Source organism: Diabrotica undecimpunctata, chromosome 8 (genome assembly GCF_040954645.1).
Source record: "Diabrotica undecimpunctata isolate CICGRU chromosome 8, icDiaUnde3, whole genome shotgun sequence".
In the NCBI taxonomy this organism is placed as follows: domain Eukaryota; kingdom Metazoa; phylum Arthropoda; class Insecta; order Coleoptera; family Chrysomelidae; genus Diabrotica; species Diabrotica undecimpunctata.
Genome location: NC_092810.1, coordinates 105,682,616 through 105,709,661, shown reverse-complemented (window position 1 = coordinate 105,709,661; position 27,046 = coordinate 105,682,616). Strand labels below are relative to the sequence as shown.

The 27,046-nt window shown below is 32.6% G+C and overlaps 1 protein-coding gene across 4 annotated transcripts in view; it reads left to right on the top strand.

Annotated features, from left to right (window-relative positions):
* didum (dilute class unconventional myosin) overlaps positions 1–27,046 on the top strand; it is a 162,624-nt gene that overhangs the window by 43,051 nt on the left and 92,527 nt on the right. For 3 of the 4 annotated variants that reach the window (XM_072540690.1, XM_072540691.1, XM_072540689.1), the window contains exon 2: positions 6,651–6,978. In XM_072540690.1, coding sequence (XP_072396791.1) covers positions 6,651–6,978 — 328 coding nt within the window. Of the gene's footprint in view, positions 1–6,235; positions 6,370–6,650; positions 6,979–27,046 lie in introns of those variants that run through there. The other variant, XM_072540692.1, reaches the window with a different exon arrangement.

The following is a 27,046-nucleotide window of genomic DNA, read 5'->3' as shown; positions in this document are numbered from 1 at the left end:
CCAATTTTCAATTTCCTGCGAGTAGTAGGTTATAAGAGGCCCCATGAAAGCAAGGTCCAGCGGCTGCATTTTGTGAGTAGAATGCGGTGGCAGAGTAGTGACCATCCAATATTAATACAACTGGATCAGCTTCACTTGGTTTAACGTGGCTTATAAAATGTTGTAACCAATTGGTGAAAATGTGACTCTGAATCCAGCCAGACACATGGCAGGCAGCTATTGTCCCTGGTGAAGCGCCGTTGAGCAATTCTGCCTTCATATTTTTTCTGGAAAATATTATCATAGGGGCACAGAACCACCAGCCGCATTCATACAGGTAACCACAGTCACTAGTGATCCTCTTTCTGCAGAATTAACGGCCCCTACCTGCTTTTTACCTTTTCAGGTGATTATTTTGGTATGCTTTGATTGTACAGACCTTATACGTTTTCTTCTGTGAATCCTTTCATTCTGGCAGTTGATAAACCCTGTGGTCTCCTAAACGTTAGTTTAGGATGCCTCTTTAAACATGAACGCAACCATTTATAACCTACTTTTTTCTGATTAGTTGAAAACGGATGTTTTAAATTGTTCCGAATAGCTAATTGAAAGGCTAATCTTCGAATATCAGAAGATCGCAGTCCGTAAAATATTCTATCCATTTCTAGGCAATAATCGACCAAATCCGTCTTAATTTCTTTGCAAAACACTGGTGGACATCCAATATTGGTTTGAATAAGTTCTACAGGTGACTTTATTTTATTTTTTACGTAGTCTTCCAACGTGCTCTTGGGTACTTTAAAAGTTTTTGAAGCTCGCAAGTATCCCACTTCTTTGTTTTTAACTGCAGTAACAGCTGCATGCATGGATTTACTATCCCATTTTTTTCGTTTTTGTTTGGATTTCGATGACATTTTATTAGTGCAAAATTATAGCATAATTCTTTTTTTTTCGACGAAAACATTAAAATGCAATTGTTAACACGACCTTAACTACGTAGAAATGATAGTAGATATTCTATATAAAAATAATTAGGAAACATTTTGTCCTAATATCCGATATCTGATATTAAGACAGTGCAACCATCTGATATTAGGCAAATTATCACCTGTGAAGGTTATGTTTATGGATTAAAAAAACATTAGTAATCCACTGTCCACATGCACTTAATTAAAGTAGACATATTAGAGACTAACATAAACTACGTAGTCAAATTTGATTGAAAAACTGATTGTAAAACAGAACTATCCGATAATAGGCAACTATCCGATATTATGGCACTTTACTATACCCTTTTATTTGTCTGAGTAAAGTATTAGTAAAGTACTAGTCAAATTTAAAAACTTACCTGAATGTGTAAAAATTGCGTTTACGACTAGCACGTGTAAAAACTCGTAATGCAAAAATTGGGATAACTTACTATAGTGCCCTCTATGTTTTACTAGAGACGCTAAAATATTCGGCGACCTGGGTTTAACTCCATGCTAAACTGGACATAGGTTTCTTGTTAATCAGATTACAGGTTTCTTTAAAACATAACTATCCGATAATAGGCAACTATCCGATATTATGGCACTTTACCTTTTTATTTGTCTGAGTAAAGTATTCTTTCATTTCTGATTTGTTTATAGTGGGTGTATACTTACTGTGTTCTGTAATGTATAACGGATTTCTTCTTTTCCTTACATTTTGTCTTTACTTTATTTTTTCTTTAAACCGTGGGATTTTCTTTTTGATATGTTAGTGTTCGTTGCTTTCCTCTCTCCAAATGATTCTGTTGCTGCGTTAATTTTGAGATTTTTCAGTTTTTCTCGATATCATCATTTTCTAATAAGTCATTTCCAGCGATCTTCTCTGATATTATTTTTCTGTATAAGTATTCCGTAGATTCCGTATTTAGTCATTCGACTTTAATTTTTGTTAGATACCGTAACTCCCGAATGTTTCAGAATGGTGTGATGCCTAATTTTCACTCCTTAATTCCAATATAGTTCCAACATGGGTTATTTAGTTGAACTTAATTTTTTTTAAAGATGGGATTACACCAGATATAAATACGATAAGTATGAAGGCGAGTATGAATTTGGTATAAGAAATAAAGCAGGCGAAGATTGCTCTAATTTTACTAATTGACTAACTATCTAATTAAAAACACGTTCTGCAAACTTCTCATGCAAAGTTATAATATATACCTGGAAATCCCCACAAGATAACAAAGAGAGACTGGTTAAAAGTCAAATAGATTACGTTTTTATAAATGAAATATGCAGAAATTTATCACACCAGGAAAAACATATCCATGTTATATTATCAAAACCTCTCGATAGCGCGAGTTCATATCAAATTTAAAAGGACGGTAAGCAAAACTAAAATAAATCAAATTGATGTTGAACATTTACAGAAACAACAAATATGCGATCTGTTAAGAGAAGAAATAATCAAGAACTTAGAAGCACCTGAACTTAAAGGAGAATATCACAACGAACAAAACATAACCAAACGAAAAATGGGATTACTTTAAAATCAGGGCCGATGGAGCCTCGTGTATAAAAAAAGGATTTTTTAAAAACAAAGCAGTATAACATAAAATACTTAGTTAAATCAGAGTGACAAAAAAATTGTATAAAATAAAGTGTAAAGAAATTGAGAGACTACAACAAAAACATAACAGCTTCATAAAGAGATTAAAGAATTAGTAAAACTCCAAAGATTTAATCTCTCATAATGTATTATTATAATAATAGTAACAGATATATAACAAAAAACAAAAAATGTGGAAAATTATGTCGTGATAATCTTGTCATTGTCGGAAAAATTACCGTGAACACAAGGACAGAGATGAAGGATCTAGAATGATAAAGGAAGGCATTTTATACTGTGATACAAAATTATATGATAAACTACTAGCCGAAATTCTTAAACTCATTGAAAAAGTGCAGATTCATCTCTTAGTATATTTGTTCAATGGGTTTTATAAATTAGTATTCATGCCACAAGAATGGAGGGTATCAACCTTTATCAACCTAAGAAAGAAAGCGTTCTTAGAAGTGATACATGCTAGAATATACAGAACGCAGAATATCAGCAGAACTAATTTGGATTTCAAAATAGTCTAGGCACCTGTGAAGTGTTACTCGTACTTAATGTTATGTATCAAAGATTTCTATACTTAAACCAAAATACGTGTTTCTGATTTATTGGCTAGAATCGTTGATTGAATAACCCAAATTATTATTATTATTCAATCAACGCTAGAATGAAGCCCTATGTGCAGTTAACAATGATTTATGCGAACAATATACTGCTAATAGCTGGAAACATTTTTATAGCCCTTTATCGACAATGTTGCCCCTTTAACACCAACACTTGGTAAGCCTCTGCCAACTTATAACGATAAAAGTTCAGGTATATTATATAAAAGAAGGGATCCTGGAGATCTCCCTATTTTTAATGGTAATCCATATGACTGGTCCGTTTTTATTAGTAGTTTTGAAAGATCTACTGAGCTATGTGAAGTAGATAATCATGAGAATATATGAAGATTACAAAAGTGTTTAAAAGGTCCAGCAAGAGTCAGTGTTTCATTAATTTTACCTCAATGTGTGCGCCAAATTATAGCTACATTAAAAATTCTTTTTGGAAGACCTGAGCAAATTATTAAAGCTGATACAAATTCTATTCGAAGATTACCACCCCTTAAACCGGAAAAACTTGAAAGTCTGGTAGAATTTGCTTTAACAGTTAAAAATTTATGTGTTTTATTGGAAGCATCTAATTTAAAAGACTATCTTAATAATCCTACCCTTATGCATGAACTATTAGAGAAAATACCTTCACAAATTAAAGTTAATTGGGCGATATATCGCAGTGCTTTTCAAAATTTTCAGGGATTAAGTGAACTTGCTGATTGGTTGTATAATTTAGCAACAAATGTTTGTTCTGCTCTACCTACACTAGCCCTTAATGACCAAAGTAATAAAAAAAGGCAATTTAATAATAATGTGCATGCTAATTTATATGAACCAAATACCTCTAGTGAAATACATAATTGTAAACTGTGTACTCAGAGAGATTGTAAAAGATTGCAGGTTGTTCAGAATTTCAGAGATATTCATTATCTCAAAGATGGAAGGCTGTTAAAACCTTAAATTTATGTAGGCTTTGCTTAAAGAAACGCAGATTTCCCTGTAATTATCCTGTAAAATGCAACAAAGAAGAATGCCAAAGGAAGCATCAACCTCTTCTTCATGAATTTTCAGAACACGTATCCAATAAAAGTACAAAGCTTATCAAAAAGGAAAGCGGTATGCAAACCTCTTATCTGAAGAAAGTAATGCACATCAAGGAACACGCTTTCGAATACTTCCCGTTGTTTTAAGAAATGGAAGTATGGAGGTCACTACATTTGCCTTTCTAGATGAAGGGTCTTCCATTACTTTGTTAGAAGAAAGTAATGCTAAAAAGTAAATATAATGGGAAACCTAGAACAACTTTGCTTAAAATGGACCGGAAACCGACAACGCTTAGAAGATGCGTCAGAAAAAGTATTCTTTTCTATTGCTGGTGATTATATTGGGGCCAAAGAATTTGACCACCGAAAAGCCAGAACGGTAACAAAATTAGGCCATCCAAAACAAACTCTCGATGCAAAGACAATTAAAGAAAGCTTTCCCTATCTAAAAAACTTGCCTTTCAAATCATATAAGAACGCTGTTCCTCAGATCTTGATAGGCTTAGATAACTGGGACTTGGCGTTACTACTTCGAGTGAAGGAAGGTCTAGAAATTCAACCGATAGCTACAATGTCTAAAAATTCCTAAGCAATACTTCCATTCTTCTAGTGACTACCGACTACAGTATTCTAACAGATGCGGTGAATTTGTTCTGTGGTTTTATTACAATTTGATTTATCACAATTTACCTAATATCCACAAGGAAACTGAGTTCCTGTAGCTGGCTGTATACCATGTATCACAAAAAAATTTGATACAATCCTTTATAAAAGGTATATAAATTAAACACCCAAACGGCCTATGTCATAAAGACAAAACGTTTTCGGAATCCATATTCCATCATCAGTGTCTAGGTGTACATGTTTTGAGCCACTAAATTTATGGGTAAAAACCCGTTAAAAGTTATTGGTTACAATTTGGTTTAAATTATTTAGTTTTATTAGGATGTTAAAGTTACCAGTGGATTTGATAACATGGCAACGTACGACTCCACATGAAGTTGCTTGCCCTGAGACGAAGTGTCTACGAGGACTTGATTATAGCAACTCATTTTATCAAATCCACTGGTAACTTTAACATCCTAATATATAAAACTAAATAATGTAAACCAAATTGTAACCAATAACTTTTAACGGGTTTTTACCCATAAATTTTGTGGTTCAATACATGTACACCTAGATACTGATGATGGAATATGGATTCCAAAAACGTTTTGTCTTCATGACATAGCCCGTTTGAGTTTTTAATTTATATACCTTTTATAAAGGATTTTAACAAATTTTTTTTAATTTACTTAATGTTTACAAGCAACAGCTTTCCAAAATGTTCTACAGAATTTGTAGCAAGCGACTCGGTTTATAAAATCTATTTCTTCTGGTGCTTTTTATGATTTGGAAATTAGAACTAACTGGCAAAGAATCTATATTAGAGGGACTTACCTCGTTATTTACATTAAGTAACTGGATGAGATACAGCAATACCTTTCTTGGTAGTTTTTGGTAGATTGGCAACGTCCTCGTTTTTTCTTGCGCTGTACCTCATAAACTGTGATGAAATACAGAAATATAAAATGTGGGTTTCATGATTATAAAAAAAATTAAAATCTCGTAAAATTTTATTTTCTTATTCGTGATTTACCACATCGAAACATTTTTATCTCTTGCAAAAATATTTGCAAGAGAATTTATATTAAAATTTTTGCCTGTTTTATGACTGTGTAACATTATTTTTTCGCTTACTTTCGAAACACGTCCAGAAGCCTTTCTTTTGTACTCAGTTTTTAACATATTGGAACGTCCAACACATTTCAAAGTTAGACAGCAAAAATTACTTTTAAATACTAATTATTTGTATTAATTATTTGGATTTCAAATCACCATCAGAACGTAATGCTTAAAAAAACCTTAAAATGTCACTGTCAATTGACCATTTTTTTTAACTCTCTGGTGTAGCCTATCCTTACGAGATAGTCAATTTATCATGGACAACGGCTGGTTTTTTTCTGAATAATCTGGACATTGATTATTTTTACCGAACATCTTTCTTTTTAAAACAGAACCACTTAGTGACTTTTAACGTTATAGTCCTGTTTATTTTGACAGTAATGACGATGAGAGATTGTGTATCATGACTCAGTGAAGCTCCAAGAGTCTCTATGGTATGATATTTTCTAATTTTATGCGAGTTGTAGTTGTATTTGGTATATTTATTAGTTTTTATTTTTTAACGTTTGTCACATCCACTTTCAGTTTCGTTTTTTAAAGGTTTAAAATTTTTCCGAAATTTCTAACTCTGGTTTGATTATCTGCCAAAAAAAACAACAACCAGTATTAGGACTAATCTATTACTGTGAGAATAGGTCTATATTACACTTTTTTCTATTAACATTTCTCAAAATTCTTAATCTTTGTTAGTGATAATGTAAATATTCTATTGCAGGGTGCAAAAGTATGGATACCAGACGCAGAAAAAGTATGGCAAGCAGCGGAGTTACTTGATGATTATTCTCCATCGAAAACGTCACTCAACGTTCTTACAAATGCAAACGAAACTAAAGCGTTAACCATTAAGTCTGAAAAAGATCTCCCATTTTTGATGAACCCCCGCATTTTACTGGGAGAAAATGATTTGACGTCTCTTTCCTACCTACACGAACCTGCTGTTCTTCACAATTTGCAGTACAGATTTTGTCAAAAGAATGATATCTACACATACTGTGGCATTGTGCTGGTTGCCATTAATCCATATACTGAGTTACCTATTTATGGTGAGTATTACATTATTAATTACATTATTATTAAAGCAAAAAAAGGTGTATAAAGAGTGCGAGTTTATAAATTGTTAATAAACTATAAATAATATATATTATTTTTTAAATTAAACAGATTTTATAGTTAATTTAAAAATATTATTTCCTCAAAAAAAAAAATATATAAAAAATAATAATTATCCATAAAAAATAAAAATTAAATTTTGCATTAACCCTTCAGTAGTCGCTAAGAATTTTTGAAAATTAGTAGTCGCGCGCGGTCGAAACGACCGTTTGGTCTTTTACTTCTTAGTTTGTGTAAATGAAAGTATTTGGAACCAGTTACGTAAAATACGATTTTATTAGGGTTTATTAAGTAGAGTAACATATTACAAAATAATATAAAAAGTAAACTAATGTTAAAAACACTGGACAGAACATTAAAAAAACTATTTTCTACTCCGATAAAAAAAAAGAAAACTTTTAGTTAATTCGAATAAGTTCAGTTTTTCACTATTCGCATACTGCGTGTATGTTCCCTGCATAAAAACTGTTTACATTTACAGCAAGAAACTGTCGTTTTCCGGTTCTTTTTACGATCGCAAAAGTAGCATCTACCATGTACTCCTTCATTCGTTGGAGTGCCGTCTGTGTTAGGAATATTACATATGGCCTTAATACGTAACTTCAGATCTCCATTTAAATTGTCTACTGTGTTGCTCCGACCCGTAGATGTTCATCCATAAGAGAAAATGCTAAATGCTTCAAAAATTTTCTTCTAATCATTTTATTATCAGGAAGGTTGTTACTTGCATGAATCACTAGCGAATTAATGCCTGTGATATTTAGTATGGTGTTAAAAATTTCCATGGGCCAACGTCTTGTTTTTCGCGAAACATCATAAGAGGAGCATATCTGATCAACGAAGTCAACCCTGCCTTTTGTTTTGTTGTAAAACGTCAGAATTTCTGGTTTATAATGTTCAAATGTTTCTGTATCTATAGCGTCGTCATCATGTAGACTTGAAACAAGCAATACAACTTTCTTATTTTTGGGGATATACGACACTAAGGTACATGTATCGCTAAAGGCGAACATACTTGATTTTAGAGGACGAGATCCTTGAGGTAATTCAGGGGGCAGTTCCCTTTTGTTCTTTCTAATGGTCCCCACAATAGTCAATCCAAATTCTTTTTTTAAAACATCTATTAGAGGAATGCTAATGAACCAATTATCTAGAGTAATGTTGCGCCCAGAATTCTTTATTGGCGCACACATTCTTTTTACAACTTCTTTCGGGGAATTGTCTACAGTAAATGGGCCATCTGGTTGACGACACACATAAACCTTTATATTTATGGTATAATACATTTCAGCATCACATAAACTAAAAATTTTGAGCCCATACTTTGAGGGTTTGCTTGGAATATATTGTATTCAGGGGCAATTCCCTAAAAATCCAGGAAGCATTTCATTGCATGTTAAATTTTGCGAAGAGTTATATCCCGATTTACACTTTTCTACGAATTTGTCAAAAAATACTCGGATGGCGGCCATCTTATCCAGTCTCCTACGTTCTCACGATCGACCTTATCATCAAATCTTATGCATTTTAGAAGATACCGAAATCGGGATAAGGACATATCTAGTCTAAATATTTCGATACCTTCGCCATTAGTTTACCAGATATCTTCTGTATTCAGATGGTTTTTAAGCGAATTTCAGATGGGTTTGTAAGCTTTGCATCCCTCTCCCTAGAGAAATTGCTTGCTATACTTTCAATGTATTTATTAGTGGATTCTACAATTATGTAAATCATGTCCTCATCAATGAAATAACTCCATATTTCATAAATGTCTTTCAACTTTTTCGTAAATCTATTAGGTCCAGGTGATTGTTTCACTAAATTAGGCTTGCTCATACGTACCCTTTTGTTTTTTCTTTGATGCTTTCTCCACACTGTACCATCTTTTCCCCTAAAAACACTTTCTTCTTGTACATTATTCAGTAAAACTTCTCCTATTTCCTCTAAATCCTGTTCTTGTTCGCTTTCTGAATCTTCCGACCTCCCATCAATAACTTCCGGATTTACTTCATTCTCGTCATCGTCGTCGTCATATTGTATATCAAGCGGTTCTTCTTCCATGAGGGCTTGAAGTCTCCTTTGTTCCTTCTCATAGTCCATTCTAAAAATAAAGCCAAACAAGTTATATATAAAAGTTTGCTGTAGCTTAAAATTTATAAAAATTAATATTTGATTCTCAATAATAGAACAAAGAAAATTATGAAATATCGTAATAGTAATTACTAAACAATAAGACAAAAGTATAATAGTATATTATTTAAAAAAACTAGCGTTTATAACTGCGCTGTAACTTTTAATCAACAAACCTCCCGCTACTCCTGCTTTAGTACTGAGGCTCCTTGTATCGAATGAGTAAGCTACTGAAGGCCGTAGTTGCCAAATCTAATTTTTTCCGAAATATTAGCAATTTTTAATACGTGCGGTCTTTTTGATCATGTAGCGACTAGTTAAGGGTTAATAGACATTGTGACCTAATAAGTTGTAAATTTACCATGGGCATCATATTATTGTTAGACTTCTACGTGGCATACTATCTGTTAAATTATTAAGATATTCTTAAACAAGTTCTCAACAGCTTACAAAGTTGCTGAAGGGTCTGCGAAGTGGCTACGTGATCTGTAAGCCTTCTTGGTAGCATATCCCAGGCAGTTTTAATAGGATCAAGGTCTGAAATGTGCGGATGTAATTCCAAATGAGGAATTCCATGCAAATCTCTACTGTCTTTTACAACTGCAGATCTCTGTTGTCGACCATTATCGATGAGAAAAAATGACTGGTATTCAATAGATGCATAAAAATTAAGAATAATATGCTCAATAATGTCCCGTCTTTACATTTCATCATTCATAGTGTCCTGGCAAAGGTAGAGATATGTTCTTCTACCGAAACAGATTCCAGTCCAAACCATAACACCACCATCTCCAAATGGATGAACCATCTGACATGGTCTTTGATTTTTAGATACCTTTGGCCTTGTCCATACACGTACTCGATGGCTATCTAAAAATCTGCAAAATCTGGGCTCGTGTGTGAACGCCACTGCATACCATTAATATCTTTAATTTAAATGTGCTCTAGTCCAACCCAATATTTGACACTGATTTCGTGAAGTTAATGATACACGTATTAAAGAACGCCTAGATACCAAACCAAATGGTTTTAAACGTCTTCGAATAGGTAGAGTGGAAACAAGAGTACCAGTGGCATCTTGTACTAACTGTGACAGTGATTGTGCAGTAAAAAAATACTTCCTTCGCGAAGTTAGTATCGGTCATCTCGAGCAGTGGTTATTCTAGGCCGACCTGTTCTTTGTCATTTAGCAATATTTCCGCTGTTCTGAAATCTAGACGCATGCCTTGAAATACCACTTTGCGAACCATTAAAAAAATTGGCAACTGCAACTTGAAGGGAACAATTTTGAAACATCCCTACAGCTCGGTTGGCTTCATCTTGATTTACGACGAGACATATACTCCCGTCGCCAGGGACGAAAATGCCACTGAACCCCTAAAAATCATACGAACAAGCTGAATTTTGCCGAAAATGTCAATTTCAGGACGCTTAAAAATATGCAAACAAGTTTACCACTTTTACCCTTCGACTTTACCCTAAAACCACCCTGGAGAGGGGGAAAAACCGAAAAAATCGATTGACCAAGAATCTGTACACCATACAAAAACATGTTTTAAATAAATAATATATCTAAGATAATTTTAAACAAAAACGTTTATAAGCATTTTTTGCATAGAATGAACCATTTTCTCAGAAACAACGATTAAAGCGATCGGAGATTTTGAAGGTGTTACGGGGGCGAAATCAATGCTCATTAAAATTTGTATCAGCTCGATGGTAAAATTTAATATCTTTTGATTCATGTCCTATTGGCAAAAGTCAAAATGCGTTTTAAAGGTAAGTAATGCAGCTTTCGTGTGCAATTTGAATCGCTATATGCAGAAACAACACATGTCCAAAAAACGAATTTTTCAGGAGATGCACAAACATAATATTGTAAACGAACATAGATTTTCGGTAAATTTGATGGTTAAAAATGGCAAGTAAAGGTATTTTTAACACCACACAAATAAAAGTTGTAGTTTCTGTGATACATTTTTTAAGTGGATATATGAGCTTTCTGCATAGAATTGATAAAATTAGTAGATAAATTTAACTCATACGCTAAATTTTATTCATAAACCTTAAAAAAAACTCTCATTAGTTAACTATTAGCAGTTGTAGGCTAAAGAAATAATAAATTATAAAATTCTTTGTATTGTTCTTCAACAAATACGGAACATTTTTTGATGTCCTCCTTTTTTTTTCAATTTGATGGGCACTTTTCCTAATGGATAGGCAGGTTTAGACGGTAAAACGACACCAATTTTTCCAGGCTGTTGTATCTGAAATATATGTTTGAAGGAGCCATCCATAAACTAGGAAGCAGTAACAATCCCTCTTTTTTCACTCCCGTAAATAAACTGAAAATTTCATGATATTGAAGTGTACTTTTGCATTGCGTGCTGTACTTCTGGAAGCAGTTTCTTTTAATTTGCAGTTTTTCTTATTTAAAGTAGTCCACCAATCTTTAAAATTAATCAGATATTCTGTTTTTACTTCTATTACAGAAAATTTAATCATTTCGGTTATTTAATGGACCGTAAAAATTCTATCGAATGTTCTCATGTTTCTCTTTTCAATTGCAAAATCCCTATCCCAGGGGAGAAATGAATGTCCTCTAACTGGAAATAGTGTATAATTTTCGAAAAGCTAGCACTGTTCGTTAGAGAAAGGAGCATCGAATGATTGTGTGATTTTTATTTTGTCCCAAACAGTTGTCACTATATAAATGAAGTTCGTTTATATTGTCTGAAATTTCGTTTAGGTAATCAAAAATAAAAAAACGGGGTTTAGGTAAACAAATTTCATTACCGGTTTTTTTACCTTCTTCTTTATGGTAAATAAACATTCTAGCAGTATTGTCTTTGATATTGTGGATATAGAATACAGAGACTGTTAATTGTTGATAATAAAAGACCTCCCCTATAGGCGTTTCTGGCAACTGAATATTCTGCATAAAGTCGAATGCTAGTGCTAATATGTTACCATTGTTGGGTAATCATCACTTTTTTCATTTTTTAATTTGGTGTAAAACTGTTTACTCCGACGCTTATAGACCATAAGTTTCGCCACTGCTAAAGATGTTATTAGAGACATTGGGAATCTAAAAATTGCGTTCCTTAGGTGAGGAGATATGTTGTGGAATGCAATTTTTAGATTCCCCATGTCTCTAATAACATCTTTATCAACGTCTGTTTTGCCTGGCAATTCTTAGATGGCACAGATTAAAGCGAAATTCTGAATTTGGTTTCGGAAATTAGTTTACGGATTTTATTATCAGATGTCGCTATTTGCGTCTATACGAAGCCATGTTAGAGTTGTTTCCTAAGACAGGAAAGATTTATTTTCACGTTCAGAGCGACTGCGAAAGCCGTTCTGATGAGGCCTATTGGGTCGAAATACGTTTAAGCGGATGCGCAGGCGCCCTGTACGTGAACTTAAATCTTAACTGTCTTTTTCTTTTTACATTAAAAAAATTCAAAACGGTTCTTGGACATAGTGCACCTAAATATGGGAACACCAAATTTTTCAGACCACATATCTATTACTGAAAGATAGGCATCTTTTAAAACTCCTGCAACATATAATAAGCCAAAAAGTGCTAACAACTGACTTTTGTTAGTTTCCTGAGTATAGTATTGTTCTACGGTAAATTTTGTTTTGATAATTTCTATTTCTTTATTTGTGTTATTCAAAATTATTTCTATCAGCGAGTTAAGAAAAAACAGTTGCCATAATTCTATTATGTTGGTTGTATGTGTAGCTTCCCCACTTGGACTGGGTAGATAAAGAACAATTTTTTTTTTTGGATGTTCTAGTTCTCTTACTAATTATAGTTTGTGTAAACCAAATATAAATATTTGAACCTAATAATTTGGGGCATTTGTCTTCTAAATCTTGGTATATAGCGTTTTGATACAAATCAACATCACCCTCTTCTTGCAATTCTGTCAAATCAAATATATCTTTAAAATAGTCGTCCGGTAATACATCCATAATTATCACTGGAATCATTCCTATAAAGAGCTTTCCACAATTCTTCTTGCGTAATAGGACATTTATTTGTACTATATTGTAATATATATGTACCTATCTTGACATTTTTCTGGATTAATATTAATGATTTGCTCTATTGTTTCTGCTCTCTTTATGTTGTCTATTTTTAGTTTTTTATTCTTCTGTTTTATTTGTATCTTTTTTATTAAACGTTTCATTTCACAGTTAAAAGCCTTCCAGAAGGTACCATCAACATTGACAGAGCAGATCAAAGACGGTGGCTCCTAGAAAAATATATATATGTATAGATATTTCAGATTGCTGATGGCACTTTCTCATCAAAGCAAGGCAATTAGTTAATAAAAGCTTCAGTCATCATATTCGACAAACAGATGTTCAATGTTGGGCTCTAGCAAGTCCTGACAGACTGCTTGGTGGGCTTGGAATGGGTGCTACCACACTAAATTTCGATAAGAATGAATTATTATTTAAAAAATTACATTTGTTTACTTTATTAGATATACCTGTTTATAATATAATTGAAGCTGGTACCCAGCGACAAAATATATCAGAACCTGGGAAGGCTTAAATATTAGAATGCTTTTATATATGAACCTTCGAAGAAGAGGTCCGAAGTTCTACCAGAAAAAAATAGGAATGATCTACTTCTTCTTCTTATGGTGCCCTATCCAATTAGTGGATGTTGGCGACAATTCTGGCATACTCCTCTCGGTCTTGTGTGGCTCTAAAGAGCGCATGGGTATCGAGGTTTGTCCAATCCCTTTTTTTTTTTTTTTTTTTTTAAGCAATGAGTATTTCTTTCTTCCGATGCCCCGTTTTCCTTCTATTTTCCCTTCCATAATAAGCTGTAAGAACTGGTACTTGGAATTTCGAAATATATGGCCCAGATAAGCAGCTTTTCTTCTTTTTATTATTGGCAGCAATTCTCGTTCTCTGTCCATTCGATTTAATACTTCGGCATATGTTGTGTGATCTGTCCAGGGAATTTTAAGTAGTCTTCTAAATACCCACATTTCAAAGGCCTCCAGTTGGTTCATCACATTGGCTTTTATGGTCCAGGTTTCTACACCATATAGCAGTATGGAGTAAATGTAACATTTTACAAAGCGATATCGAAGCGATAAGTTAAGGCTGCTGTTGCTTAGCAAGGTTCTCATATTATTAAATGCTGTTCTGGCTTGCTCAATACTGCTACGTATCTCTACGTCTGGATCTAGATATTCAGTTATCCAATTACTATCCTAGGAGATATCTGAACTTATGGACCTTTTGGATGTTCTTATTGTTTACTCTTATATTTAATTGCATATTGCATTGAATGATCTGCGAATGATCATAAGTCTCCTAACAGGACACTGTAGCCTCAAGAGGCACATAAAGAAAATCGAAATAGCAGAAAGTGTAAATTGCACATTCTGTCAGGCTGATGAGATGTTCGGTGCAACTGCCCTGGGTTGGATAGGATGAGGTTCAATACAGTTGAACACTATCAACTCGAGCCTTACGACTTCGTAGAAGTGTAAATTGCACATTCTGTCAGGCTGATGAGATGTTCGGTGCAACTGCCCTGGGTTGGATAGGATGAGGTTCAATACAGTTGAACACTATCAACTCGAGCCTTACGACTTCGTAGAAGTGTGTCACCTAAGACCAAAATAGACTTAGTTAAAAAAGGCTGGGCTGAAGGGATAACTTCAACCTAGGGATGAGCCACAATAGACCACTTAGGTCAAGTGTAAAGGGTGGTTAAGCGAACACTCATACTCAACTTAATCTAACCTGAGTAGGCTTTTATTGTTTGTGTTGCATTTTGATATCTATGTTTATTTAACCTTTTCACTGCGGCTTGTTATAAAAGTAGTATGGTTTCTGGTACGGCTTTTCGTGCCTGTGCTGATCAACACGGTTGCCGCAGTCAGCAGAAGAAGTACTATGGCGTATATATATACGCGCAGTGTATCAATACAGTGTATTTAGGACTTCATTTACAATTTTGTAGAAGTAACTATAACTTTGTTGCTGTTAGATTCTTGAAAAATAAAAAATAATTAAATACATTGAAAACTTATCATTATTTTATTTATTATTAGTAATTGTAGCAAAAAGGTAAAAAACTACAAACAAATGGTACACAAAACATTCAGATGCAAAATATAAATAAATGTCTGGACAACATTAAAAGGAAAATTAAAATTTTTTTAGACAATGATATTTTTCAAAACATGGTGTAACGCATAGAAGCACATTACAGACTATGCAAGTATAGCCTGTTTCTTTTCGAATCTTATGCTTTGCACACACAACACAGCGTTTACTTGGTGGTCTTTTATTTTCTTCGGTGGTCTGATATATTGTTGGAAAATGTCTCTAAATAAGGCGTAATGGTGGATAACATGTTCCGGTTTACGACTTCTTGAGGCCTGAGGTTTGATTGTCTTGTGTTCAGCAATAATTTCTTTAACAAGTGGTTATTGAAATTCTGCAAGTGGAATATTCTTTCCACTGGTAATATTATATAAGACATGAGCATTTAACAGACATAAGTCCAACAAATAACTTTGTTGGTTTTTATACCACTTTATTGACTTTCTGACAGTTTCAGTGCCACTGACAAGCATTTCAGTATTGTCTACAGTCCCCATACTACAATTATAATCCAGTGCACATTCTGGTTTCTGGATAGAACCATTGTCCTTAGTTTTTTTACCACTATCTTTCATATTGCTGGAGAGAAATTTCGTAAGCATTGTAACTGAACGTCTATGTAACCACTTCAGTGCCTGTATATTGGTAGTCTTGTAGTCAACTACTTGATTTTTACATAGGTTTTCCGTCATGGGTGGTATATGTTGTCTATGTTGTTTATATAGCTTGTCAAATAAAAGCGGTTTGCTGTACCAGTTGTCCACATACAACGTATTGCCTTTATTCAAGTAGGGCTTTATCAACGTATATACAATATTTTTAGAAATTTTTAGGTCTTTATAGAAGATTTTAATGTCAGTATTAGACCCAGTATAAATGATAAAGTCCAAAATGGGGTCTGTCTCACAGTCACATATAATATTGTTCTGAAGCTATTTTCTTGTGGCATTTTAAATTAATTAATATTTAAATGGGAATAAGCCACAATTAAAGGTTAAAATACATTTATTGACGTTTCAATTTCCACTTCGGAAATCGTTCTCAAAATACAAACATTAGTAAATTAAACAAATTTTGTTTTTGTTACTTAGTGAAAAATTCTTCTAATAATTTAATTTTATCTGACTCATCTATATTGACAATTCAGACATACATTATACATTTTAAAGTAGACGACTTTAAAATGATATTGCCAATATTGTTGAGTTGCGTTCCTGGGACGACTTTACTTATAAGATAGTTCATTCGATTACATGAAATCAACTTTAACGTGAGAATATCCGTCAGAAAAAATCATAACATGTAATTCGTCTTTAAAAAGACAAATACATGCCATGATGACAGTAAAATTCTCCCGTTAGTGATTCAATAGTAAATTATGAGGGAAAAACCAGGAAAAAACCTCATAATACTATCCCGACACGGTAAGTATTTGATCTTGCATTTAGTTTACCTTCAATAAATACCAAATTCCGATTTTATATGTTTGTTATTTAAAAAATATAAATGATGTATTCTCTATATGTTACTGACTTACCAATACTGGTATTTTCCTTTTAATAACTTCCTCTTTCAATATGGGTAACCAGATCCTACTACATTCTGCCGAGAAATTCGCGACGCAATTGGTCTCATTTAGCATAATTAGAGCCGCTTCTTTGATTTTTCTCTTTTTACCATCAGTTTCTTTTAGGACTATATTTGAATCATTCCATTGAACCCTATGTTCATTATCCCATGCATGTTTACATATTTGAGATCTATCAAATTCTCTATTTTTAATATAGGATTGATGTTCACTTATTCTAACATTTAATGGCCTTGATGTTTCACCTAAATAAAACTGATCGCATTCACAAGGTATTTTATAAATGCAATTCTTTGTCCTTTCTTGTTCATTGTTAGGTTTGGTTTTGGACAAAATAGATCTCAACGTGTTTGTTGTTTTGAATGTTGTTGAAATGTTGAATTTATTTCCTATCCTTTTAAGCTTTTCCGATAATCCTTTTATGTATGGTATTGTTATTTTCCTCGTATTATTCCTTGTATATGCTGTAGGATCTCGTTCTAAGTTGTTTTGTTCTATTCGATCGATTGTTGAAAATTCCTTATTTATAAACGATAAAGGATAATCATTTTTTAATAAAACAGTTGTTAACAAATGATTCTCCTCCAAGAACGAATTTTCGTTAGAACAAGTAATTTTGGCTCTATCGTATAAGGATTTAATGATTCCCTTTTTAATATTAATATTGTGATTTGATTTGAAATTTAAATATCTGTTGGTGTGTGTTGGTTTTCTATACACCTGAGTTTCGTATCCAGTATCGTTCTTAGAGATTAAAACATCCAGAAAAGGTAATGTGTTATGTTATTAGAGAGTGATGATACATTGGCAACTAAAACAAGACTAAATATATCAGCTATAATGAAGTTAATAACAGTATGTACTGATAATACATATTTTCAACTAAATAATGAATTCTATAAACAAAGTTTTGGACTAGCAATGGGCTCTAGTTTATCTCCATTATTAGCCGATATATTTATGGAAGATTTTGAAACAAATATTATTTCTAAACAAAATTTAAAACCCTCAGTATGGTGGAGATATGTAGATGATGTATTCTCAATATGGCCTCATGGATCAGAGTTGTTGGACACATTCCTAAATGATATAAACGATAAAGAAGAGACAATAACATTTACCATGGAAAAGGAATATAATAACACATTACCTTTTCTGGATGTTTTAATCTCTAAGAACGATACTGGATACGAAACTCAGGTGTATAGAAAACCAACACACACCAACAGATATTTAAATTTCAAATCAAATCACAATATTAATATTAAAAAGGGAATCATTAAATCCTTATACGATAGAGCCAAAATTACTTGTTCTAACGAAAATTCGTTCTTGGAGGAGAAACATTTGTTAACAACTGTTTTATTAAAAAATGATTATCCTTTATCGTTTATAAATAAGGAATTTTCAACAATCGATCGAATAGAACAAAACAACTTAGAACGAGATCCTACAGCATATACAAGGAATAATACGAGGAAAATAACAATACCATACATAAAAGGATTATCGGAAAAGCTTAAAAGGATAGGAAATAAATTCAACATTTCAACAACATTCAAAACAACAAACACGTTGAGATCTATTTTGTCCAAAACCAAACCTAACAATGGACAAGAAAGGACAAAGAATTGCATTTATAAAATACCTTGTGAATGCGATCAGTTTTATTTAGGTGAAACATCAAGGCCATTAAATGTTAGAATAAGTGAACATCAATCCTATATTAAAAATAGAGAATTTGATAGATCTCAAATATGTAAACATGCATGGGATAATGAACATAGGGTTCAATGGAATGATTCAAATATAGTCCTAAAAGAAACTGATGGTAAAAAGAGAAAAATCAAAGAAGCGGCTCTAATTATGCTAAATGAGACCAATTGCGTCGCGAATTCCTCGGCAGAATGTAGTAGGATCTGGTTACCCATATTGAAAGAGGAAGTTATTAAAAGGAAAATACCAGTATTGGTAAGTCAGTAACATATAGAGAATACATCATTTATATTTTTTAAATAACAAACATATAAAATCGGAATTTGGTATTTATTGAAGGTAAACTAAATGCAAGATCAAATACTTACCATGTCGGGATAGTATTATGAGGTTTTTTCCTGGTTTTTCCCTCATAATTTACTATGGAATCACTAACGGGAGAATTTTACTGTCATCATGGCATGTATTTGTCTTTTTAAAGACGAATTACATGTTATGATTTTTTCTGACGGATATTCTCACGTTAAAGTTGATTTCATGTAATCGAATGAACTATCTTATAAGTAAAGTCGTCCCAGGAACGCAACTCAACAATATTGGCAATATCATTTTAAAGTCGTCTACTTTAAAATGTATAATGTATGTCTGAATTGTCAATATAGATGAGTCAGATAAAATTAAATTATTAGAAGAATTTTTCACTAAGTAACAAAAACAAAATTTGTTTAATTTACTAATGTTTGTATTTTGAGAACGATTTCCGAAGTGGAAATTGAAACGTCAATAAATGTATTTTAACCTTTAATTGTGGCTTATTCCCATTTAAATATTAATTATTAAGTCACATATAACGTAGAATTTAATTCCAAATCTGTGCCTTTTAGAGGGTACATTGTTTAATCCCTTGTAAAGCATCAAACTTTCGTCGATACAAATGTTTCTAACATCTGAGGCATCTTTTAAGTAGTTTATCACATTTATATTTATGGTCTAGTATAAAATCTACTATATTGTTTTTTGTTGGGATTATTTCTATTTCTCTTTCTAGCAATTATCTAGCATTTTTCACTTATTGCAATAAAGTACAGTGTGCTCAGCAGTATCAGGCATTTCACAGTACATAAACTTGTTGTTTATTTTCTTCTCTAATTTTTGTTTTGTAATAATAATCCATAAAACATCCGAGGCCAGTTGTAATTTGGATTAAATTGTGGTAGATTTAACAAAACCGCCTCCTAATCCAATTTTAATTTTTAGGTATAAGTGTATAAGTCCACTTACTCAATTTACTCTTCTGCGACTGTTCTTGACATCTGTTTATTGTAATTCCTCTAATCTTCTTTTTTTTTTGTTTTGTATTTTCAATAGTTTTTCTTCTTTCGAGAACTAAGAGTTTTATTGGTAGTACTTTCGAGATAAAACTGCTTTTAGTGGATATTGTTTTGTTAATTTTTTTAAGTGTTTTTTTTAGTGCTTTAGTATGCATATACATACGGTATTATCGACTGCAAGAACGCTACAAGCATTCTACTTTTATATTCTTTCATCCCTCCAATTCTGAGAATTGGCATCAATGCTTGTGCTTTTAAATCTTTTTAAATTTAGGGATATCTTTGTCTTTGTAACGTCCATAACTTAGATTTCTATCTATTGTAAGCCCCATATAATTAATGGTCTACTTATTCTGTTTCTTCCAATTAGTATCATGGTTTCTATTTTTTTGATGGCTCCAGCTGGAGTTCGTGTTCTCTTATCCATCTGATCATTTCCACTTCCGTCTTTTGATGTACTTTTATAAGATTTTCACAATAGTGGCCCTAAAATACATCCTGAGGATACGCCAACTTCTATATCATATATTTCGGAGTCTGGGTCAATTATAGTTCTCTTAGTAAAATAGCTTACCATCATCGTGCGATGGCAGTAACTCCTTTGCTTCTAATTTCTCGCAACATCAACTTTTACAACGCTGTGTTAAAAGTATTTTTAATATCAATAGTTATCAGCGAATATGAGGTTAAACTTTTATTGTTTTTTCTGAACTCCATTTCTACGCTCTGTATGACTTTATTAATGGCATCGACTGTTGATTGTTTGCTCTTAAATCCACTCTGTCTATCGGAAAGATCTCCCTTCTCCTGGAGTTTTCCTGTTAACATTTTGGCGACAATGTGCTCCAGTAGCTTGTCCAGAGGTGCCTTTTAAATAGTTTGTAAAATGTTCTAGTTATTACAAGGTTATATCTTTGTAGAATGATTCACATTTTCAAAAAATTTTTGCTCTAAAACTTGTTATGATTTCAGTTATGTCTCTAGATTTTGTGAAGGTTAATCTATTTTCAAGTTCAGTGTAAAAGTTTTGTATTTCTATTTCCATCTTATTCTAATTTGGTGCAGATATCTGAATTCTCATATTAAATTTAGTTTTTCGCGGGTTATCATCAGTTGCAGTCCATTTGAAGAACTGTGCTTATCCTCTGTGTTAGCTCATGGAAAGCTTGAAATAAAGTTAACGTTAAAACATTTTTTCACGGCTGTCTACGTTTTGTTCACTTTAAAAATTAGTCAAAAAAGATACTTTAAATGTAAGGAGTAAGAAAATAAATGAAACTGTGTAACCGTTTCAAAAGATTTAAAAGAAAATCATTATAAATTTCGATTATTTTTTTTTTAAATAAAACTACTAACCCCATCTATTTGTCAAGTACCTACCTGTAGCCGACTCAAAGATTCTTCTGTAATTCCCAAATATATCCGGTAGATGAGCCTATTCATCAACTTGTCACTCACGCCCAGAATCAGGCGTAATGATAGCGCTTCGCTCTTTTCTGTTAAGACCGTCCAACCGTTAAGACTTGTTTCCAAAGTGGGTCTCAATTTAGAGGTGAGCTAATAAATCCTTTTCTTGTCCATATTTCAGATAGATATTTATTTTTTTAGACCCTTATTGGAGAGGCTATAATGCTGACTTATTTCTAATACTTGTCGCAAGATAGTATTGCTATGGAGTTATTCCAGATCATGACCCAGTAGCAGTATCTTTTTATGGAATACCTAACCCCTCTTATCTAGGATGGTGGTGGTTTGATATAGTACATAGCCGAATGAATGGTTTATTTGGTGACTGATTAAATAAGAAGAGAAACAAAGCAGATTAAGGTTGTACCAATTTTTATTATACCTACTTTCAAGACAACGGAAATGATTATGAACTCAAAAAGATGAAATTATAGTGAAGTGTTCTAATTTTATTTAAAAGTTTATTTTCTTCATTATTCCTAGTTGATAAATAACTATATTATTTTCAATGTAAACAAATTTAGAAATTTGGGGTTAATATATATATTCATTTTCTTTATAACTAATTCTTAATTTAATACGATACAAAGTTTTTTTTTGTTTATGATAATGTAAACATAAAATAATAATTTGGTATCCCTTTGGGATGACGTAACTTTTAATGTTTTCTTTTTGTTCATTACTAAGAAATAATAAAGAGTAGTTTTCTTGTAAACTTTCAATAAATCTTAATTTTTTTTTGCTCTTCCCCTTCGAGGATAAACCAGGGGTGGCGTCCAATAATAAATTATAATTTCATATTATCTAATTGTGCTTGGATTTAAGATACGATATAATTTCTATGTGTTTATGAAAACCCCGCCCAACACTCTTCGACAACGAGCGATTCTGGCCTTGTATATATCATTGTAGCACGGCAGTGTTACAACTGGCATAATAATTTAACAAGCTTAAAATAAAGTTGACGTTGAAACATTTTCTTAACTATGCCTACTTTTTGTACACAGTAAAATAAAAGATACTTTAAATGTAAGGAGTTAAAAATAAATGAAAATTGTATATTAATTTAACTACAAGTACATAAGATAAACAGTATTTTCACCTTCGTTTCATAAATAAAATAGCATACAATTAATAAACAAATATACTATGTTCGTCAAGTTTATTAGTCATATCTGATAAATTTAATTACCGTGTGGTTTTCCACATGTTACGTAATGTAATTCATGGACTTGTTGGGTTAAAAATACATAATAAAACGTTCAACAGCATTTACCTGTTTTAACATTTTACAATACTTTCAATTTTTAAAATATTATTTAAAGACACAATTATTTTTTTTTATTTAAAGAAACAAAGTCACATCCACCCAAAGGTTATTATATACATTGCTGTAACATTTGTAATAATATTAAATTTAACATTTGTAACAGTCAATCATTGTAACTATTAATTACAATTTTTGAACAATTGAACATTTGTAACAATTAATTAAGTTAAATTTTGTGTAACATATTTATAGATTTTAACTAACCTAATAAATTCTTCGGAACTAAACTTTTGTTGAGGAGTGCTTTCAGGTTATTTGGCAAATTGTAAGATTGTCTTTGATTTACATATTTAGGACTGTCTATCAAGAAGTGCTTTATACTGTCTACTGTATTACATGTTTCGCATTTTGGAGGTTCACTATTTGAGAAGAGATAGGCATGAGTATACCTACAGTGTCCAAGTCGTAGACGTGTAATAATAGTTTGGCATCTTCTACTTCTGGCTGTGAACTTCCATGAAGAAATATCATTTTTGATGGTTCTGAGTTTCGAACTAGAGTCATTCCACTCCCGATTCCACGCATTTAACACCTTATTTTTAAAATAAACTTTTAGATCGCCTGCGATACTCCGACACTCTGTTTCTGATGCGTCACTGGTGATAGCGTTACGCGCACTAGTATCTGCTTCTTCATACCCTTCTATGCCTATATGAGATGGTATCCATAGGAAGTGGACTCTTCTGAAATTTTCTTGGGCTTTCATTAATTCGGCCCTGATAATTTTCAGTGGGGTGTTTAGGGTATACATTTTGCATAGCTTTGATTGCGCTGAGAGAGTCAGAAAGGACTAGACCACAAGGGATGTTTTTAATATTTACTTGCTTGATGGCTTTGAGCAAACCAAATAGTTCTGCAGTATAGATGCTGGCATTTAGAGAAAGTTTAAATTGAAAAGTGTCATTTGGGGTTACCACTGCTACTCCAACGCCAAGTTCACCTTTGAATGCATCTGTATAAATTTTAATCCACTCATTGTATTGTTGATCTAGGATTGAATTTAGTTTAACTTTAAAAATAATAGGACTAGTTTCATGTTTGTTATATATACTTAACGCTGTAATGACTTTGGGCTGTTCAATAGTCCAAGGTAGATAGTTATTAGTATTCGTTTAAAATACTGTTGGGAATTGAATGTTCAGTCTGGAGCTATATAATCGGATTCTCTCGTAATAAGGTTTAGGGGCACGGGGCTTATTATTGTAATAATTAATGTATTTGTTATTAAAAGTATTACAGTAGAGGGGATTTTTATATTTGAGGCTATAGATGTAGCATGCGCTAAAGCTAAGTATATTTTCCGGTAATTTAGAGGTGGTTCGCCGGCTTCGCTCAGTATGCTTTCGGAGGGAGTTGTCCGGAAGGCTCCGAGTACAATTCTAATACCAGCGTTGTGTATGCTATCAAGTTTTTTAAGTAGTGTTTTTGAAGCAGATGCATATGCAATTGATCCATAATCTAATTTAGATCTAATTAATGTTTTATATATTCTCAACAGAGTTTTCTGATCTGATCCCCAATTTCGGTTTGCCAATGTTTTCATTAGATTCAGTCTTTTATGACATCTTAAAACGGTTTGTTTTATATGTTCTTGCAAAGTAAGTTTTTGATCAAACCACATACCTAAGAACTTTGCCGTTGGTTTAAATGGGAGCATAGTGTTATGGGAGTGTATAATTTTAATGTAGGGGGTATTGACGAAACCTTTTTGGAGAAGAGTATACCTGATGTTTTGTTACTGAAAATTTGAATCCGGTCGTTAGAGACCATTGTTCTAATTGGTTTAGAAAATACTGCAAAGCATTTGCCATTTATTCGATGTTATCTCCTTCAATATAGACAACAAGGTCATCTGCGAAAAGTCGAGCCTTTAGAGGTTTAGTAAGGCTGTTAATAATATTATTTATTTCCACTAAGAATAAAGTAGGGCTTAGGACTGATCCTTGGGGTGTTCCATTTTCTTCACTTTTCTCCTCTGAGTAAGTATTATGCACTCTTACGCAAAAAGACCGGTTCTGTAAAAAGTTTTTAATAAATTTCAGGCAATTTCCACGAATATTCCATGAACGTAGTTCTTTCAGAATATTGAATTTCCAACAAGTATTAAATGCCCTTTTCAAGTCGAAAAATATTGCAATACAATGTTGTTTGGTTGCTAGCGCTACATGAATGTCAGATTCTAGATCAAGAATATTGTCAATGCCCGAACGATTTTGTCTGAAACCGTTTTGTTCCGGAACTAAACGATTTGATAATTCTAATGTCCACGTTAATCTAAGATTTACCATTTTTTCCATCAATTTGCTCATAGAACATGTTAAGCTGATTGGTCTGTATGAAGTCGCATTTATTATGTTAGTTATTCTTTAAATATATTTTTTGGTAATCAAAAACGCTTTGATGTATTTTTAAGGACAAATAATTTTTGCGTTTTCTGTAAATTTAATCCTTCGTTCTGAAGGTATTTTATAAAATAGTTGTACGTATTTTTAACACTGCTTCTTTAATAGGTATATTGTCCATCGGCAAAAAAATTTATGATAAATACTCTTTCCAAAGGCTGCATACTCTCTCCGATGCTTTTTAATTTATATGTTGAAAATATATTTGCGGAAACATTAGAAGACACGGAATTAGGCATTAAGGTGAACGGCATACCAATTAGCAATCTACGCTATGCAGACGACACAGTGATTATAACTGATAAATTGGAAGATCATCAGTTATTACTTGATAGGGTAAATAGCATAGGTAAAAAATATGGCCTCAAAATCAACATTTTGAAAACGAAATATATGGTCATTAGCAGAAACCCTCCAGAAAACCCGATAATATGCATAGGTGACGATCGCATAAAACGCGTGAAAACTTTTAAATACCTTGGCACCACAATCAATGACCAATCGGATCCACAACAAGAGATAAAAACCCGAATACAAATGGCAAGACAAGCTTTTGTGAAATTCAGACCGCTTCTATGTAATCAAAACCTACATTTCGAAATACGCTACAGAATGGTCAAGTGCTACATATGGTCCATCTTGCTTTATGGCATGGAAACGTGGACTTTGAAAAAAACATCTATCAACAAACTTGAAGCATTTGAAATGTGGTCATTAAGAAGAATGATGCGCATACCTTGGGTGGATAGAGTTCGAAACGATGACGTCCTTAAGAGAGCCGGCGTGGAAAGAGAACTCTTTAAATTAATTAAAAAACGCAAGATTGGTTACCTTGGGCACATATTGAAAGGAGCAAAATATGAAATACCTCAGTTAATCCTACAAGGGAAGATCGAAGGTAGGAGAGGAGCCGGCCGCAAACAATTATCCTGGTTAAGAAATATTAAAGAATGGACAGGAATACACAATACAGGCGAGCTGTGTCACGCCGCCAAGAACAGAATTCTAGTAATGAGATAGTCGCCTACGCACTTTGGTGTATGGCATGTTAAGAAGAAGAAGACTCTTTCCAAACTTAGTATCGCTTGATTAGGCCGCTTCTGACAGGGATTTCTCCTGCGACTTTTTTTTATTCTTTAGGTGTTTTTCTTTTCATTTTCCCGAAACATGTCGACTTTACTACACACCGATAATTTATAGGTACTGCTATACTTTTTAATTAAATCGCTTAAAAATTATAAGAAAACACAAAAATAAAATTGTCTGATAATATAGGTCATTCAACGCGTCTTACGACTTGAACATATCGGAAAAAGACTGTGACGAAATTCATAGATAACCTGAAGTTTTTTCAGGATAGTTTCATTAAGCCATATATTACTGAAACTATTTTTTTTAAGTTTATCTTTACTAAAAGGAAATATAAGGAAATGTGCTTTATTTAACGACAAAAAATACTAAACTAATAATTTTTACATTAGCTGTCAAAACATGTCATGTTCTTTTAAAAGGACAGCAGTAAGAAGCAGTATATATTAGAAAGTAAAACTTTATTAATACAAAAATAATTACAAAGTATGGAAATCCTTAAAAAATTGTTTATGGTGTAATGGTATTTTACATTTTTCGCACAAAAATTGAACCTTTTTCTTGCAAAGTCCGCAACGAGATTGTTTTTCTTGATAAACAATTAAATGGCGCATAAACTCCATTCGCTTAGCTCGGGCATATTTTGACAGATTCATTGTCAGAAACCTACAATACAACAATTCCTACTTCTCAGTATTAATAGCTCAAGTATCCTACTATTGCAGACTTCTTTCTTTGAAAAAAGAAGAATTATTCTAAATAGTGGAAGTGTATACTAAACTCATCAAATTTTGGGTAGTA